Source organism: Bidens hawaiensis, unplaced genomic scaffold (assembly GCF_021521415.1).
Source record: "Bidens hawaiensis isolate Kalapana, Puna unplaced genomic scaffold, B.hawaiensis_p1.1 tig00038683_1, whole genome shotgun sequence".
Lineage (NCBI taxonomy): Eukaryota > Viridiplantae > Streptophyta > Magnoliopsida > Asterales > Asteraceae > Bidens > Bidens hawaiensis.
The window spans coordinates 14,569-30,251 of record NW_027496807.1 but is presented as its reverse complement, the minus strand read 5'-3'; the positions used below and the strand labels follow the sequence as shown (position 1 = coordinate 30,251).

The 15,683-nt window shown below is 38.1% G+C and overlaps 1 protein-coding gene and 1 pseudogene across 1 annotated transcript; one reads left to right on the top strand and one right to left on the bottom strand.

Moving 5' to 3' along the window:
• Nucleotides 1-9,384: 9,384 nt before the first annotated feature.
• LOC143590603 (putative aldehyde oxidase Art an 7 pseudogene) lies at nucleotides 9,385-13,445 on the bottom strand (annotated as a pseudogene).
• Nucleotides 13,446-14,391: 946 nt separating this feature from the next.
• On the top strand, nucleotides 14,392-15,372 carry LOC143590602 (uncharacterized). The gene has a single exon (XM_077071034.1). It carries the CDS (start codon nucleotides 14,392-14,394, stop codon nucleotides 15,370-15,372), a length of 981 nt encoding a protein of 326 aa, XP_076927149.1.
• The last annotated feature ends 311 nt before the right edge of the window (nucleotides 15,373-15,683 follow it).

The following is a 15,683-nucleotide window of genomic DNA, read 5'->3' as shown; positions in this document are numbered from 1 at the left end:
CCTCGACATTCCTTTCACTGTTTCATTGAATGATGTATTAAATGCAGTGAATCTTTGTCTCTGAATTTGTCTTTACTGATTATCATTTATTGTTTCGTTTGTTGTCATATCATGCCTTCACTCCCATCTGTTGGATATCCTGCTTCCGCCGGGATATTCAATAGGCCTTTGGGTTATGGAGTCTGTGTGTTCTTCTCAGCCTTATTAAGGTTTGCACTAGACTCCAAGTCCTGACACATCTACTGACAGTAGAAGAGTACAACAATAGGAACTTGAAATGCGAGGGAGATGATCAACTGACCTGAGTCAACTCATCAGCCATCATGCTACGTAAAGGTTTGATTCTTCGCGCTATGCAACGAACAAATTTTATGATTTTACTATTTCACACTTCGGAGTTGACAGCTCGGTTATATAATAAGTTACTAAATGTTTTATGATGGTAACTAACAAGTAACTAAAAGCTTATGGTACCGGAATAAGATCAAGTCGTTGTACGAAATGAACAAAAGAATCATCTAGTTGCTTCCATATTTTGTTAAGCTTAATACTATATTTATGGATGTTAAACGTTGTTAAGTTGCTGCTACTTATGTTGGTCAAGTAATAAAAAAAATAGATATGTATTTCTGTTTGTTTAGGGTTATTTTTCAAGGGTATTACAAGTTGGTAATCAAGGCTAAAGGTTAAAGATGAAAGTGTTTGGTTCAAGACTTGATCCCATATTCTGGTAAGGAACAATTATAAAACAAGTTCTCATGATGTTAAAAGTAAAGTATGAATTTAATATATAAGATGTGAAGGTTTCACACTTCTGTGTGGTTAACAAATTGGAAGCATACCTATAACATGTTGATAAACTTATTGCTCACCTAATGTGGTATGATTATATGAGGTGCATTAAAATCGATATATGAAGTGAAACTCGTTACTTGGGATATGATGAGGTAATAACTGGAACACATATGTATGGTATGTGAATTATTACACTTGGCTAATGTGGTAGTAAACATACAGTACCAACATGTTCTTGGGTTTAAGATAACCATTTTCAAAATAAGGAAGAGTACGTGGATATAGTGGGATACATGATTATGTTTATTTGATGCTAGTGTGATAAATTTAAAGATTTCACATATCAGATGAAACAATGATAGTCACTAATATGTGAAAGGAATAGAGGATTAGTATTGTGTGACCATCTGTTGCAAGTGTCACAGTTGTGAGTGACCATTTGTTTATTAGAGTTATAAGGGGAGAAAAATAACCGGTAGTACAATTCACCGGTGGGTGACCATTCGTTGTAAGATTCACATGTGTGAGTGACCATTCGGTTGTAAGAGTCACAAAGGGTGAAAATAACCTGTTGTAAGAGTCACCGGTGGGTAACCATCCGGGTGTGACCATCCGTTGTAAGAGTCACATGTGGGAGTGACCATTCAGTTGTAAGAGTCACAAGGGGTGAAAATAACCGGTTGTAAGAGTCACCGACATGTGACCATCCGGGTGTGATCATTCGATTGGAAGACACTCAAACCCAGAAATGCAATAAGTGTGAATGGTTTAATATTACAATGGGAAGATGTGTAATGACACTTGAACCCGAAAATTAAATAAGTATGAATGGTTTAATATTGCAATGGGAAGGGGTGTAGTGACACTCGAATTCGTAGATGCAATAAGTGTGAATGGTTTAATATTGAAATGGGAATGGGTGTAACAACACTCGAACCTAAAAATGCAATAAATATGAATGGTTAAGGCATGTTCTAGGCTAAGCCGAACCAAATAAAATAGGAAACATCGTATATGTCCATAAACTGTTGAAAAGGATGTCGGCCGAAACTGGTGACGACACGGTATCCCTCATGAACGATGAGATACGCGTGAAATCTCTAAAGAAGTCAGAAAGGCCAGAGAAGCTAGTCTACCCGGATTAATGGATAGGCTACACGCAACTATGTTGTCGGTGATAGAAGAATAAATGAACAAACTAAGGGGAATCCTTATCCAAGAAAAGTATATGGTCAAAGAAAAGAAAACCTGTCTAGCTTTAGGCCTATTAACCGCCAGCTTATAATGAGTAAGCCAATCCAATTGCTTTTCAAAGGTGGATAACCGATATAGAAGGGGTTTTCGAAAGGAACCATTGTAGGGTGATTTCGTGGTATATGGAACCTGTCAATTCCAAGCCCTAGCAAAATATTGGTGGGACAATCTTAAGAGTGAGAAAGGAGTTGATGCCACGTGGCCTATGGCTTTGGAAGAATTCAAAATACCCTTCCTCAAGCTCCATAGCCCCAAGGCAATGTTAAACAAAATCTACGAATAATATATGCAGTTAAAGCATAAAGGATAAACGATTGATAAGAGGACGGGAATCTTTCTTAATAAATTAACGTTTTGTGACAAGTTGGTCCAAACTGAAGAGCAAAAGATCTACTACTACACAACATGTTAAGTGGTGAGTATAGGGAGTATATGACTCCCTTGTATAACGGAAACCTAACAAAAGTCATCATTTCCGCGTGTGAGTGTGAGATTGAATTATAGAAGCAAGTGTAAAGAGGTGTAAGAAGGGCCAAGGATGTAAATCCAAGCCCTTCCAAGAAGTCAAAGGTAACCAAAACCCCCAAGAAGGGAAATGTGAAAGGCGGGTCGCCGAGTTGTAAGATATGCGGGAAGATGGGTCACGAGGTTGTAAATGTCCCCATAAAGATGTCGGTGTGCTATAAATGCTACCAAATGGGCCACAAGATAACTGAGTGCTCGAAGTTGGTAGGAAGAAAGAGGAAGCCAGCGGAAAGATAGAAGCTCCAAGAGTGCTAACATGATCTATTCAATCATTGTTGCCAAATAAAAAAAAATCGAACCCGAAGTGGTTACGGGTACATTTACCGTAAATTCCATTCCCACACATGTATTGTTTAATACGGGTGCGAATAAATATTTTGTTTCACATGGATTTATTCAGCCTCTGCCATTTAGTTTAACAAAAATTTACCGATACCTTAGAGGTAAAAGTGGGGGATAACAAAATTTTATTGTTGTGACATATGCCGAGATTGCAAAATCATCATTGAAGGTGATGATGTATTCCCCAAAAAAAATAAAAAATAAAACAAAATTCGGGTATTCCACCCGAACACAAGGTGGAGTTTGGGATTGAATTAGTACCAAGGGAAAAAACCAGGTTCTAAGGCGCCATATAGGTTAGCACCCTCGAAACTATAAGAACTAATGCCTCAGTTACAAGATCTACTTGATAAAGGATTTATTAGACCAAGTGTCTCTCCGTGGGGAGCACCGGTGCTATTAGTGAATAAAGACAAGTGAATGTGTTTGTGCATTGATTACTGCGAGCTAAAACAAGCATATGGTAAAGAATCGATACCCTCTCCCGAGGATAGTTTGTTCGACCAACTACAATGCGCAAGTTGGTTCAAGAAAAAAATAAAAAATTGAGCCCTCGATTTATTAGGCCTTTTAAAATAATCGATCGGGTGGAAGAGCTATCTTACCGGTTGAAGTTACCGGAAGAGCTAAGTGGAATTCATAAAACGTTCCATGTCTCGCATTTATAGAAGTTTTTAGCCGATGAGACGACTTATGTGCATCACAATGACTCAGAGGTAGACGCCAAACCGAATTATGTGGAAAGACCAATTGATGCCCTTGACCGAAGGTGAGGAAACTTAGAGACAGAGGATTTTTCAAGGATATGAAAGACAAAGCATGTGTAAAGTTATTTTCAAAAATAATGGATGATGAGACACGTGTAAAGGTAACTATAGACAGGTGGAGTAGACCGAAAAAAAGTTGTAATGTACAACAAAACAAACTAATGATGCAACCTCAAAAGCATAATGTACACTAAAAGAAACCAATAGTACAACATCTGAAGCACGATTTTGATCAAAGAAGTTGTAAATTAATATATATAATAATTCATAATTTAAACAACTAATAAGCAATATAATAACGCATTGTAGATGCATGTGCTCGCATACATTAATAATCAATCGGAATCATCACTACTATAACATGTGTCTACAAGATCATCATCGTTGTCGTCCTTACCAACATATATTTCATCCTCCTCATCCTAATTGTATGTATCTTCATCTTCTATACCATCATTAATGAAGCTTTCATCGTCCACAATCGGGAGTTAATGAAGACTTGGGTCACCACCTTCTCCTGAACTTGGCACCCAGGCAACTAACCTAAGTCGATAAACAAATTATCACCTATAAGTCTTGCTTCTTCGACAATCAGTTAAGACTTGATTTAGCGCCTTCAAAGTCTTGGTTGACAAACTAGTTATAATCAGATGATTAAGTGTCGTGCATGCAATACATCTATCTCGTTAACAAGAGTGGTACTTGGCTTATTCTCTAATGTGTTCATTGGGGAACCACCTAATAAAAGAAAATGAAAAATATAGTAAATTCTGTTGTCCCGATGGCATGTCATCAGGAAAAGGTTTTCCGAAAGCACCAAACAATTTCATTTCCCACTAACCATATCCCAATGGCATGTCGTCGGTATAGGTTGTCAAAAATTTTGTAAGGCCCCGATAACGGTACCCTACATTAGGTGTTGGATTTACTCATAAGCACAGTTCTAAATATCAGAGTGGATTAAAACTTTTTGCGGAATCATAAAACATCAACCAATATATTACAAATCATCAATCTTGTCTTAACAAAAGTTAACTTGTCTTAAACACAATAAACAGTCTCACCATAAAACATAAAAACACCACAGGACTCTTTCTTCTTCCGATGTCAGTCTTCCTTTGAATGCCATATGTCCCACTTCAAGCAGCCTGCCTCATTCTACTCACCTACGTGCATACTAAAAGTCAGTTACGCTGAGTGAGTTCTAGTTTAACAAGTCACAGGTTAGTCTTACACATTTATCTTACATATTTGTACCTGTAGGTACCGTTCTTACTTTAGTCCTGCACTTGTCCTCTTGCGTCTTACATACACATTATTTTATTCTTTCATTTACATATATTTATTCTTACACATTCTTTCATTTTCATACAAGGATCACTCTGTACTATTCTTACATTATTCTCATACTTTCTTATACAACATACAGTTATTCTTACATTCTTGCACAAATATTTTAAGGGTCTGCCATCTAACCTCTTGCATAGATATTATAAGGATATGTCACCCGACCTCTTGCACCGATATCATAGAGTCGGCTACTCTATTCTTGCCCAAGTACTAGAAGGGCCTGTCACCCTGACTCTTACATTATCTTCTTACTTGACTCTTACAATCACATTTAATTAAACAACCTAAGCACATACAAGTTCTTACAACATTCTTTCATTCTTGCCTTAGTTATTCTCATTCATCATATACGCGTGCGCGCGCGCGTGTGTGTGTATATATATTTCTAGTCTTAAAAGTATATACACAGCCCCGAAAATATTTCAAGAGAAATGGGGCAAGAACTCACATGAAATCGGCTCCTTTCTGAGTTTATGGTCACACCTCTCCTCAACAGGGCACGCCTAACTGTTTAACAAGTTACGAGTATCAATTATCTATTTCTACTAGTTCATACATCTAGGTTAATGAAAGCCTCAACTAACGGAGGTCCGGGGGCAGCGCCCCTGGTCGTGGGGTCTAGGGGCGGCAGCCCCTAGCAGGGTCCAAGGTCAGAGCCCCTAGCTGGGGTCGAGTTATACAACAATTCGGATCGCATGCAAAACCAATCGCATCGCATGGCTAAAGGAGTCGCATCGCATGGATGTAACTAGTCGCATCGCATGGCTTAACGAATAGCATCGCATGGATGCAGCCAGTCACATCGCACAGATGCTACCAATCGCATTGCATGGGTCAACAATTCGCATCTCGTTTCCCCAACAAATCGCATCGCATAGCTATATGATGCGATTCTTCCTTTATGTGATTAGATGTGGGTTTTCTTTATTTAACCATTCTTTACCCATTTAACACTCCTTAGGCCCCATTTTACTGTTTTGGTGAGTTTGGGGTTGTAACGACTTGGTCTTCTTGCTTTTACATGACCCGATAGTTACCCTGATCTCGACCATGAACTCGTTTTTCCTCAAGTTTAGGTTTTCCTACCACTACAAGGTCCGATTTGCCTACATATTAAATCTTAAGATCCATCGAGGTCTAACACTTACCCTTTACACCAAAAGCTTACCTTACGGGTTCCGATTTGGGTTCGGATTTGGACCAACCCGCAGATCTAGTGGTGTTTCTTGTTGCTTGAAGATGCTAGATCACAAAATCACCTTGTTGCACTTGGATCTCGGATCCGATGAGAGGATGAGAGCTTGTGTGTGTGTTTGAGTGTGTTAAAGGAGGCAGGAGATGGAGAATGAAAATGTTGGGGTTTTAGGGAAAGTTTGGGAGTTTAAATACCCCAAGTCCATGGGCATTAGGCCCGTTACCATCCCTTGGTCCATCTTTTATTCTAAGTCTACCACTTAAACCCATTACTACTTAATGAAATTAAATAACGACACACAGATAATAATAAAACTTTTTTTATTTATTATTCTCAAAACACGGATGTTGCAAATTATCAATATGATGGAGCCTATGTTGACAACATCTCGCCGCCTTAGCCAAGCTATCCTGACGACCATTGTCGTTCCTAAAGATCCAACTGGTTAGACAAAAATTCTTGTAATGAATACAATTTTGTGTGTTTTAACGAATGTTTAATGCTTTCACTTATGTAAGTTTGTGATGACACGCTAGTCAAGTGATTTCCATGGATAGAAATATTCAATATTAGAATTAAAATTGGCTTAGTTTTTAGCAATTGATGGAGAGAGGATTCACTCTCAAGTGTCAAGGAAATAGTGTAACATTCATCAGATCTTCTAGCACTACAAGAAAGTTGCGTATTAGCGGCGACTTAATTAGCGGCTACAGTCTCTTTAGCGGCGACACACATTGATCCGCGTTTTTATTGTAATAGACACATCTCGACCGTTGATAACTGTTTTGATCCAATGGCTAGGGTGAAGTTCCAAAAGGGGTCGCCGCTAATAAACATTTGCATAAACTGGGAAAATATTTCTATCATCCCTCTCTTTTTCTTCATATCATCGGGCCTTCAATCATCTCTCTCTCTCTCTCTCTCTCTCTCTCTCTCTCTCTCTCTCTCGTCTCGCTGTCCGAAGCTGTCGCCGGCCACCACTCCTCTACTCCGACGCCGGCTACCACTCCTCTGCTCCGACGCCGGCCACCATTCCGCCAGTACTCTGACGCTGGCCTTCACTCTGCTATTCCGACGCCGGCCACTACTCCGCTAATAAGTTTTGTGAGGTGCTGTTTCTCCGACGCCAGCCACCACTCCGACGCTACCGGCCACTCTGAACTCTGTAAGAAATTCTTTGTTTATGTAAAATTTTAGGGTTATTTGGGCTGAATTGAGGCTGAATTTAATTTTAGGACTGAATCGGTGTGTCACATTAGTTTGCTGAATTTGCTGATTGGGGCTGAATTTGTTGATTTATGAAAAAATTGTTGATTTTAGGACTGAATTTACTGAATTGGGGCTGAGTTAGTTCATATTAGTTTGAATTGGATTTCATATTTCTAATAACATATATTAATAAGATGATAAAAACCAATACGATAATGTCATGATCCAAGTCAAAATTGTTGATTACTCGCAGCTTGGCGTGGCAGATTCAGGGGACGGCGAGTGTGAGATCCTTTCAGGTTCTCCTTTTGCAACCCCTGTTGCAGCCATGGCGGTTTAATCATCTCATTTTGTTAAAATTAGAATTTTATTTTGATTTTTTCATGTTTGTTGGATAACAAGCATGGGATCTGGTACTAGTTGTTTTGGTTCTTGCACTATCTTTGTTTTCCTAGTCCAAATATTCACTTTTAAAACTGCATATGTTTTATGTTAAGAGTCTGTGACGATGAATTTCTATATGTTCGAGTGGATCAGAGGAAAGTCTGAGGTTATCGGTATCTTGGAGGAAAGTCTGAGGTTATCGGTATCTTGGCTTAGCAATCCGGATGGTAATGTATTGTGTTACATTGCAACCGATATATCTGCAGCCATGTACAATTTATCATTGTTTTTTCCCTTTGTTTCAACTCAAAGTCTTCTTTTAAAAGTAACTGCTTTGCTTTTCGACTTCTCATTATTAAGTAAAGTTAATTTATTGGATTTTAAACACAAACTTGTAAGAGAATTTACAAAAAGAAAAACTACACATATTACAGTTTACATACAAAGTTTTGCAAATAAAAAACAAAAATATCTCCATCTTTTCCTACAGCATATATATTCCTAAGTAACCATGGGGCTTTTCCAATAGCATATATATTCCTAAGTAGCCATGTATTTGTCTTAGCTGACATCAATTTATGCAAGTTAGGTTCTATATATTTGAAGCAATTGAGCATTTTGTAAAAATATACTGCTTCTACCATAAACAAAATACTTAACATAAATCTCCATAAGCAATTACCTTGTTTTGTGTTAGGGTTATTGGTTCTTTGCCCATGTTGTCACAATGAGATAACTAAATGCACAACATAATGCCTCAACTAGATTGAATTTTTAGCGACCCGGAATTTCTAGCTCGTATGTCACAACATAATGCCTCGGCCTCATCGAACAAGGTATCAAGGAATCATGATGATCTATTCGACCAAGACGACATGGATGAGAAAGAACGAGAGTATTTTGGACGATTGTTATCTAGACGATTGTAATGTTTAATACGGTTGTTTTCGTGTTTTATCTTAACTACTTAGACGATATTTTATGTTTATGATATATGTGTATGAAATATTTTGGATTTGTGTTGTTTTGAAAATCTGGAAATTATCATGAAGTGCAGGAAAACGGGCAGGAAAGGAATCGAAAATATAGCAGTGCTGGATAGCATGCTGCTACTATTAGCGGCGAAATATAGCGACACGCTATTAGCGGCGACGGCTACTTATCAGCGGCGAAATGTGATTATTAGCGACAAATTATCAGCGGCGACATATCGCTGATTTTCATCATTATTAGCGGCGACATGTGTTGCTGCTAATACGCAATTTTCTTGTAGTGTGGGCCTCGTTTTTTCCATCGGAGCATCATTAACAGATATGAATTCGTAATACGTAATGATATACATATAATAAAGTAGTTATCTATCGTATCACCAACCAAAAGGACACACATCCAATGTTTCAAAAACCTGTTCGACCACTTGATTTATTCATCACTACCACAAGCACTCCATTTGGAAAGAAACATCATATAAATACAATTAAAGTTCAAATCATATCATTTATTTAGACAGTAATACTTGAAGGCCTACCCTTTTGATTCCCTATCTATAAAACAACTCTCTTTCTAGTCAATGTGCACCCAAACACCAGTTCCAGGAACACCAAGATAATTACAAACAGAATATAGTAGCCCGGAGGAGCAAATGTTCCGGACGGTGGCGCCAACGCGGTGATCACATTATCATCAGCCTCTGTTAATGTAGGAACAATAATCCTTTGGTTTTGTGAGAACCCATGAGTGGTGAATGGTGGGTAAAACAACGTTACCTTAATCTCACCTAACTCAAAAGATTCTAGAAGAAGGAGACTAGCTGCAATCTTGAATGGTCTTCCATACTTTAACAACTTATCAGTCCCCTTCTCATCGATTACCGGTTTATAATCGTTGAGCTTCGGGTCTAAGTAATGTGGTGAGAACTTTTCGACTCCCACTTCAGTTGGAAACTCGGCATTGAAAGTGTAGTACTGGTGCGGGTTGCTACCCGCAACCAAAACCTTAGTGTCGGGCAACAATGCACTTGTGGAATGATACAATCTTGGTATGTTGGTAGGGTTCATTTCTGTGAACCTTTTACCCATGGGCTTGAATGGTTGATATAATAAAGGTGTAAAGTTGGGATCTTTAGCATTTTCCCAACCAGAAGTACCCTTTTGTGCGCCATTGAGCATAATAAGATCACCAGTTGGGAGGTGTAAGAGATCCCCCTTGATTCTCGGAGACGGCATGTCTTGTTCATCCTCCCATTCTGCACCTATGTTCATGGGATGTATTCTATGACAATCTTTATGTGCGGGTAAGAATTCTTGAACTTTGTCATGCCTTGCATCGACCAATTCGAATGCGTCGGGGCTGTTTCCACCGCAAATGACAACTTCAACATTAAGGGCGTGGGTGTTATCTTAGGACATTTTTAATGGGAGGAGCGCAGAGCTACCTGAGGGAGGGTAGTTCCGAGATCCTCCTGGACACGCGGGATGTTGTTGAATGGTTTGTCCGGATGTCGGGTTGAATGTGATGGCTCGATCGTTGGCGAAAAGGAACACGTTTCCGTCTGGAAGGAGGAAAAGGAAGGGATAGAGGTTGTTCTCGATGTATTCGAATGGTCCCTTTGCGGGTGTGCATGTTTCTTTAAGGAAAGTTAGGTCGATTATATTAGGCTTGAACTCAAGTGAAGGTGGCACGATCTCATAGCTGAAAGCGTTTCGACCTCCAACAACTATTGCGCTCCCGTCTGGTAAGATCTGGTTAGTTGAATACCTGCGGTTGGCTCAAAAGAATATGTTACATTGACGGATTGAAAGCTTTTTGAAATATACATGCAGGTGATCCAAAAAACACCATTTTAATTTGAAAAAACTGATTGATCCGTAAATAAAATATATCAACGAACATTATACCGACGGAATTGCTGAAGAGTGCTAGCCTATAAGTATGGGTTATCTTCAAAGGGTGGTACAAACAGTGGCGGATCCATAAAAAATTTTCTATGGGTTCACTCTTTTTCGTGTTCAATTTTCACACAATCAAGCGTTAAATTTTCCGGGACGGTCAGACCTTGTCGAAGAATATTATATAATACGATACCATAATAAAACAATACCATTAGTTTAAAAACAAAACCCAAGATAATAGCAAAGTGATTGTTTACTGAAAAGAAAAAAAAATATGTAATCAAAGTAGGCATATGAAACACTTGAACTTTACCTTTCAAAATTCAAAAGTTTGAAAAGGTTTTAAAAGAATGTAACACTACACCATCTTAAACTTTTTTTTATATGAATTCATTTCTAAAAGTCTTATACTTTATTTATATATATATATATATATATATATATATATATATATATTAACTTAAAATTTGAAGATTAATGGGTTCCGTGAACCCCGGAAACTCGTATTGCATCCGCCCCTAGGTACAAACCTTCAATCCTTAAATAGTTAAAAGTCGGTTAGAAAAGCCAGGTAGCCTTCTTATAGTCCGTAGTGAATGCATTCACTCACAGTCCCAAACAACCTTCATATAGTCCGTAGTTAATAAAGTCAAGTTAAAAATATTGCGCTTTGATGAATTTAAAACATCAACTTTATTAAAATTCATAATTAATGCATTAAATTTCAATCTAAAACGTTTTTTAATATAAAAAAAAGAGTATACAGTTATTTTCGTCGCGGTGGTTTCATCACGTTTTCCATTTCCATCCAAAAAGCTTTGTTTTAACATCTTTGTCATTGTGGCTTCATTTTCTCGTCATTTCAGTCCAGAACACTAACCTAGTTAGTTATACGCCTATAAATGGCGGGCATTTACGTTTATTTTAGGTGTTTTTAATCCCTTCCCTACCTCACTTCTCTTTTCTCTGTCTCGCTAGAAGATTGCCAGAAAGCACCACCACTACCGTCAGAATTCTCTACCGTCCTGTCAAAAATCGATATGCCACCTATGGCAACCGACCACTTCTACTATCCAGGTAAAACCTATTCCCCCCCCCCTCTTTCTTCCTCGTTTCTTGACGACCCCATTCCACCTCGATCGTCTTCCCCTCATTATTGTCCATGACGATCAGATTTAGGGTTTCCTTGTCTTCCTTGTTTGCCATGGCTTTCTTCCTCATATCCAACTTCAAATCCACTTGCAAACCCTATATCTATGACGAGCAACTATAAAGGTGGCCGGTCAAGGTTACGAAAGTCTGAACCTTCTTCGACCATTATAAACCCTTCTCCGTCGTCACCCATTATGAACCCCCCCTCGCCTTTGTGGGTAGGTTGGTTCACATTATTGGGCAAAGGGAGCTAGGGTGGGAGGGAGAAGGAGAGAGGAGGGAAGGAGAGAGGGAGAGAGATAAAGGTTATTATTTGGATACGTAATCTCTGAATTTTAATTTGAAGGATATGTTTGTCACTTTGTATGAACTTAACAGAGTAGAACTAACAAGGTTATTGATTTTGAATAAAATGACAAGAAAATGAAACCATGATAACGTAAATGCTAAAAAAGAAAATTTTTGACGAAAATTACAAAAGTAATCATACCACATGAACGAAATGATAGCTTACTATAAAAAATAAATTTATCACTTAAACTCATGATATACACGTAGTATAAATAGGGAGTAAAGTAGAAGCCGTAAGAGAGCGAAACAAGTATAAATCGTTTTGGATTTAATAATTAAACCAACGAACCTAAATATGAATCATATATTTATTTATTATTGTTAAATGATATTCCAGAGACTTAAAATCGTGTACACATGACATGTTTTAACACATTTTTATAAATAAGTCAATTTAGTTGACGGGCTATAACAAGTTAGCATGCATGTTAAAACGTATGAAACGGATTAGTATAAAAAATCGAGCCTTGTTTTTTGGTTTTCTATCTAATTACCTAAATCTTACAAAATAGTTTATTTCGTTATCAATGCTTGACAAAATTTAAAATATACTTTAAAAAGATTGTATCCAATAAAAGTTGTTAATTGATTTAAACATGCATGCTCTTTTAAGGAGAGTCCAGAAACATACCATCGGTAGTCGCCAAGAGCATCTTTTACTTCGATAAAATCCCCTTCCGGGTCATCAATACGCATCAATCTAACCGCTTTTACACCACTGTAGGTACCTCCAGTAGCCAGCATGTTACCATTAGGCCACAAGTGTCCTGATGAACACCATGTTTCACCCCGCAACTGTCATAAACAACATGCATATAACTCACTAATTTACTATATATTCATTGATGGTTAACGTACTAAAAAGTAAAAACATACCTCAACAGTTCTACTTTTTGAGGTTTTCCGTTCATAAGCCACAGCATGAGCCCAGCAATCAGGTTGGTTATTCGCATCTGGATTAATCGGACAGTTTCCCTCAGGTTCCAATACTCGTGCCGATTGGCCAAGTGATGTGGCATCATACCAGATAACCTGATCGTTAGGCATCAACTGTATATGCATGGCACTTACACCCACGTTAGGGTTATCAATAACCCATCTACCTTTGTAATCAGTCTCAATCTCTGGCTTTGTATAATCATTACCTCCATTGTCAGTGCCCGCAAACACGAAATGTGCCAAAAGTTGAAGGAGGAGGAGGAGCAAGCAGGATTTTGATAGTGAAGCCATTAAATGTTTTGATAAACAAAGGTTCCAACAAGAGTTTTAGGACGTTAGTAGACCATAAAATCGAAATTATGTTATGTCATGGACATAATCTTTAACTTAAAACGCATCATTAACTCTTGTTGGTTTAAGTTGTAGGATGTTTCAGTCTGTACTATAAATGCATTCAAAGTTGACATTTAGAATAATTCTGAAACCTTTACGGTATCAACTATACGCATCATTTATATCATCACACTTATTAAGGTTTAACTTTCATGCTCAAGAGTATTACGTTTTAAATTGGATTTATATACTACGCTTGAAATGTATAATTAATATGCATATTGAATAAAAAATATTAAACTAATAGTTAGCAATAAATATTTAGAATTAAGAATGAGAATCGGAATCAAACTTATTTATCAAATGAAGAGAGAAACTGAAACATAAATTATGGTAATAAAGATTTAGAAATTATGAAAAGTTAACCAAAACATTTATTAAATAATCTAACGGTGATCCTTTATACTCGTCGCATATCATAACCCATGAAATTGATATTATTACTGGCCCTAGCGCGCCAAACATCGGTTATTGAGGTGTGATCTGATTTAAAACGTCCAATCCCTCTGTGAAAGTTGAAAGACTGAGCTAGTCAACAAGTCCTTAGAAGAACGTTGGTGGCAGTTGGAGTTTAATTAAATAAAGCTAGAAAGAGTCATATGCACGTGCTGTGTTTTACCGATTCTATAGCTATTTTATTTAGTTTGTTAGTTCCTGTTTTGTAGGTAGAGTTTGGTAGTTTCCGTTTTCTTGCTTCTGTATTTATAGCCAATGGCTTTAGTTATTTTCTATCAAGTATTTTCCATTCTATCTTGTGTTCATTGATATCCAATTCATCAATTGGTATCAGAGCGAAAGTCCTTATCGTGAGAGTGAGAGTTCCACAAACATAAGTGAAGAAAAGATGAAGATACCGGTGTTCGACGGTCATTACAAACATTGGAGCGAGATGATGGAGAATTTTCTGCGTGCAAAGCAAGTGTGGAACTTAATTGAGCCGGGAATTACCGAACCAGCAGTCGGAATTGCCCAAAGTGAAGCTCAGAGAAAGAGATTGGAAGATCTCAGAATGAAAGACAGGCAGGTGAAGCACTATCTGTTTGAGGCCATTGATAGAGTGACATTCGAACAGATCCTTGATCGAAGCACCTCCAAAGTGATCTGGGAATCCATGAAAAAGAGGTATGTTGGGAATGCTCGGGTAAAGAGGTCAATGTTGCAAAAGTTAAGACGGGACTTTGAAGTGTTAGAAATGAAAAACAATGAAACCATACCGGAATATTTCGGTAAGGTTTTGACCATTGCGAATCAAATGAGGAGCAATGGAGAGGTGATAGAAGATGTCAAAGTCGTAGAGAAGATTTTGAGAACATGGAGTGAGAAGTACACATACATAGTAGTATCGATTGAAGAATCAAAAAATGTAGAAGAAATGACGATAGACGAACTACAAAGCAGCCTTGTGGTTCACGAGCAAAAATTCAAGAAGGGTGAGAGGGATGAAGAACATGCCCTAAAGATGGAAGATGGAGAAGGTACTGCCGGTCGTGGTCGTGGAAGAGGCAGGTCTAGTCCACGATGTAGAGGTCGTGGACGAGGAAGGGTTTCATTCAATAAAGAAACGATAGAGTGCTACCGGTGTCACAAATTGGGACATTTTTCTTATGAATGTCCCGGTTCCAAGAAAGTAAATTTTGCGGGTTTCGATGAAGGCGAAGAAGTTATGTTGATGGTCAAGACCGAGAAGGGAGAAGATACCAGAAACTATATTTGGTTTTTGGACTCAGGTTGCTTGAATCATATGTGTGGAATAAGAGAGAGGTTCGTTAATATGGACAACTCTTTCTCTACCACCGTTAAGTTGGGGATAACACTAGGATGGTAGCTTCTGGTAGAGGAAGTGTTCTAGTGGTTATTGCTGGAGGTGTATTCGTAGTTAGTGATGTATACTACGTCCCGGATCTAAAGAATTGCTTGCTAAGTGTCGGCCAACTCCAGCAAAAAGGGTAATCTTTTTTGTTTCAGTCGGATGCATGCAAAGTATATCATCCAAAATGGGGTTATTTGTTTCACAGTAGAATGAGTTCAAAAAGAATGTTTCCTTTGTACGAGGAAACAAGAGGTGCAAGTTTGAGTCAAAGGGGTGACGGGTGTAACTACGCAGCCGATGAAGATACTGCGAAGCTATGGCATTAA

What these genes read in the sequence shown, in the direction of transcription:
- LOC143590602 (XM_077071034.1), top strand. Translation starts at nt 14,392, where the DNA reads ATGAAGATACCGGTGTTCGACGGTCATTACAAACATTGGAGCGAGATG.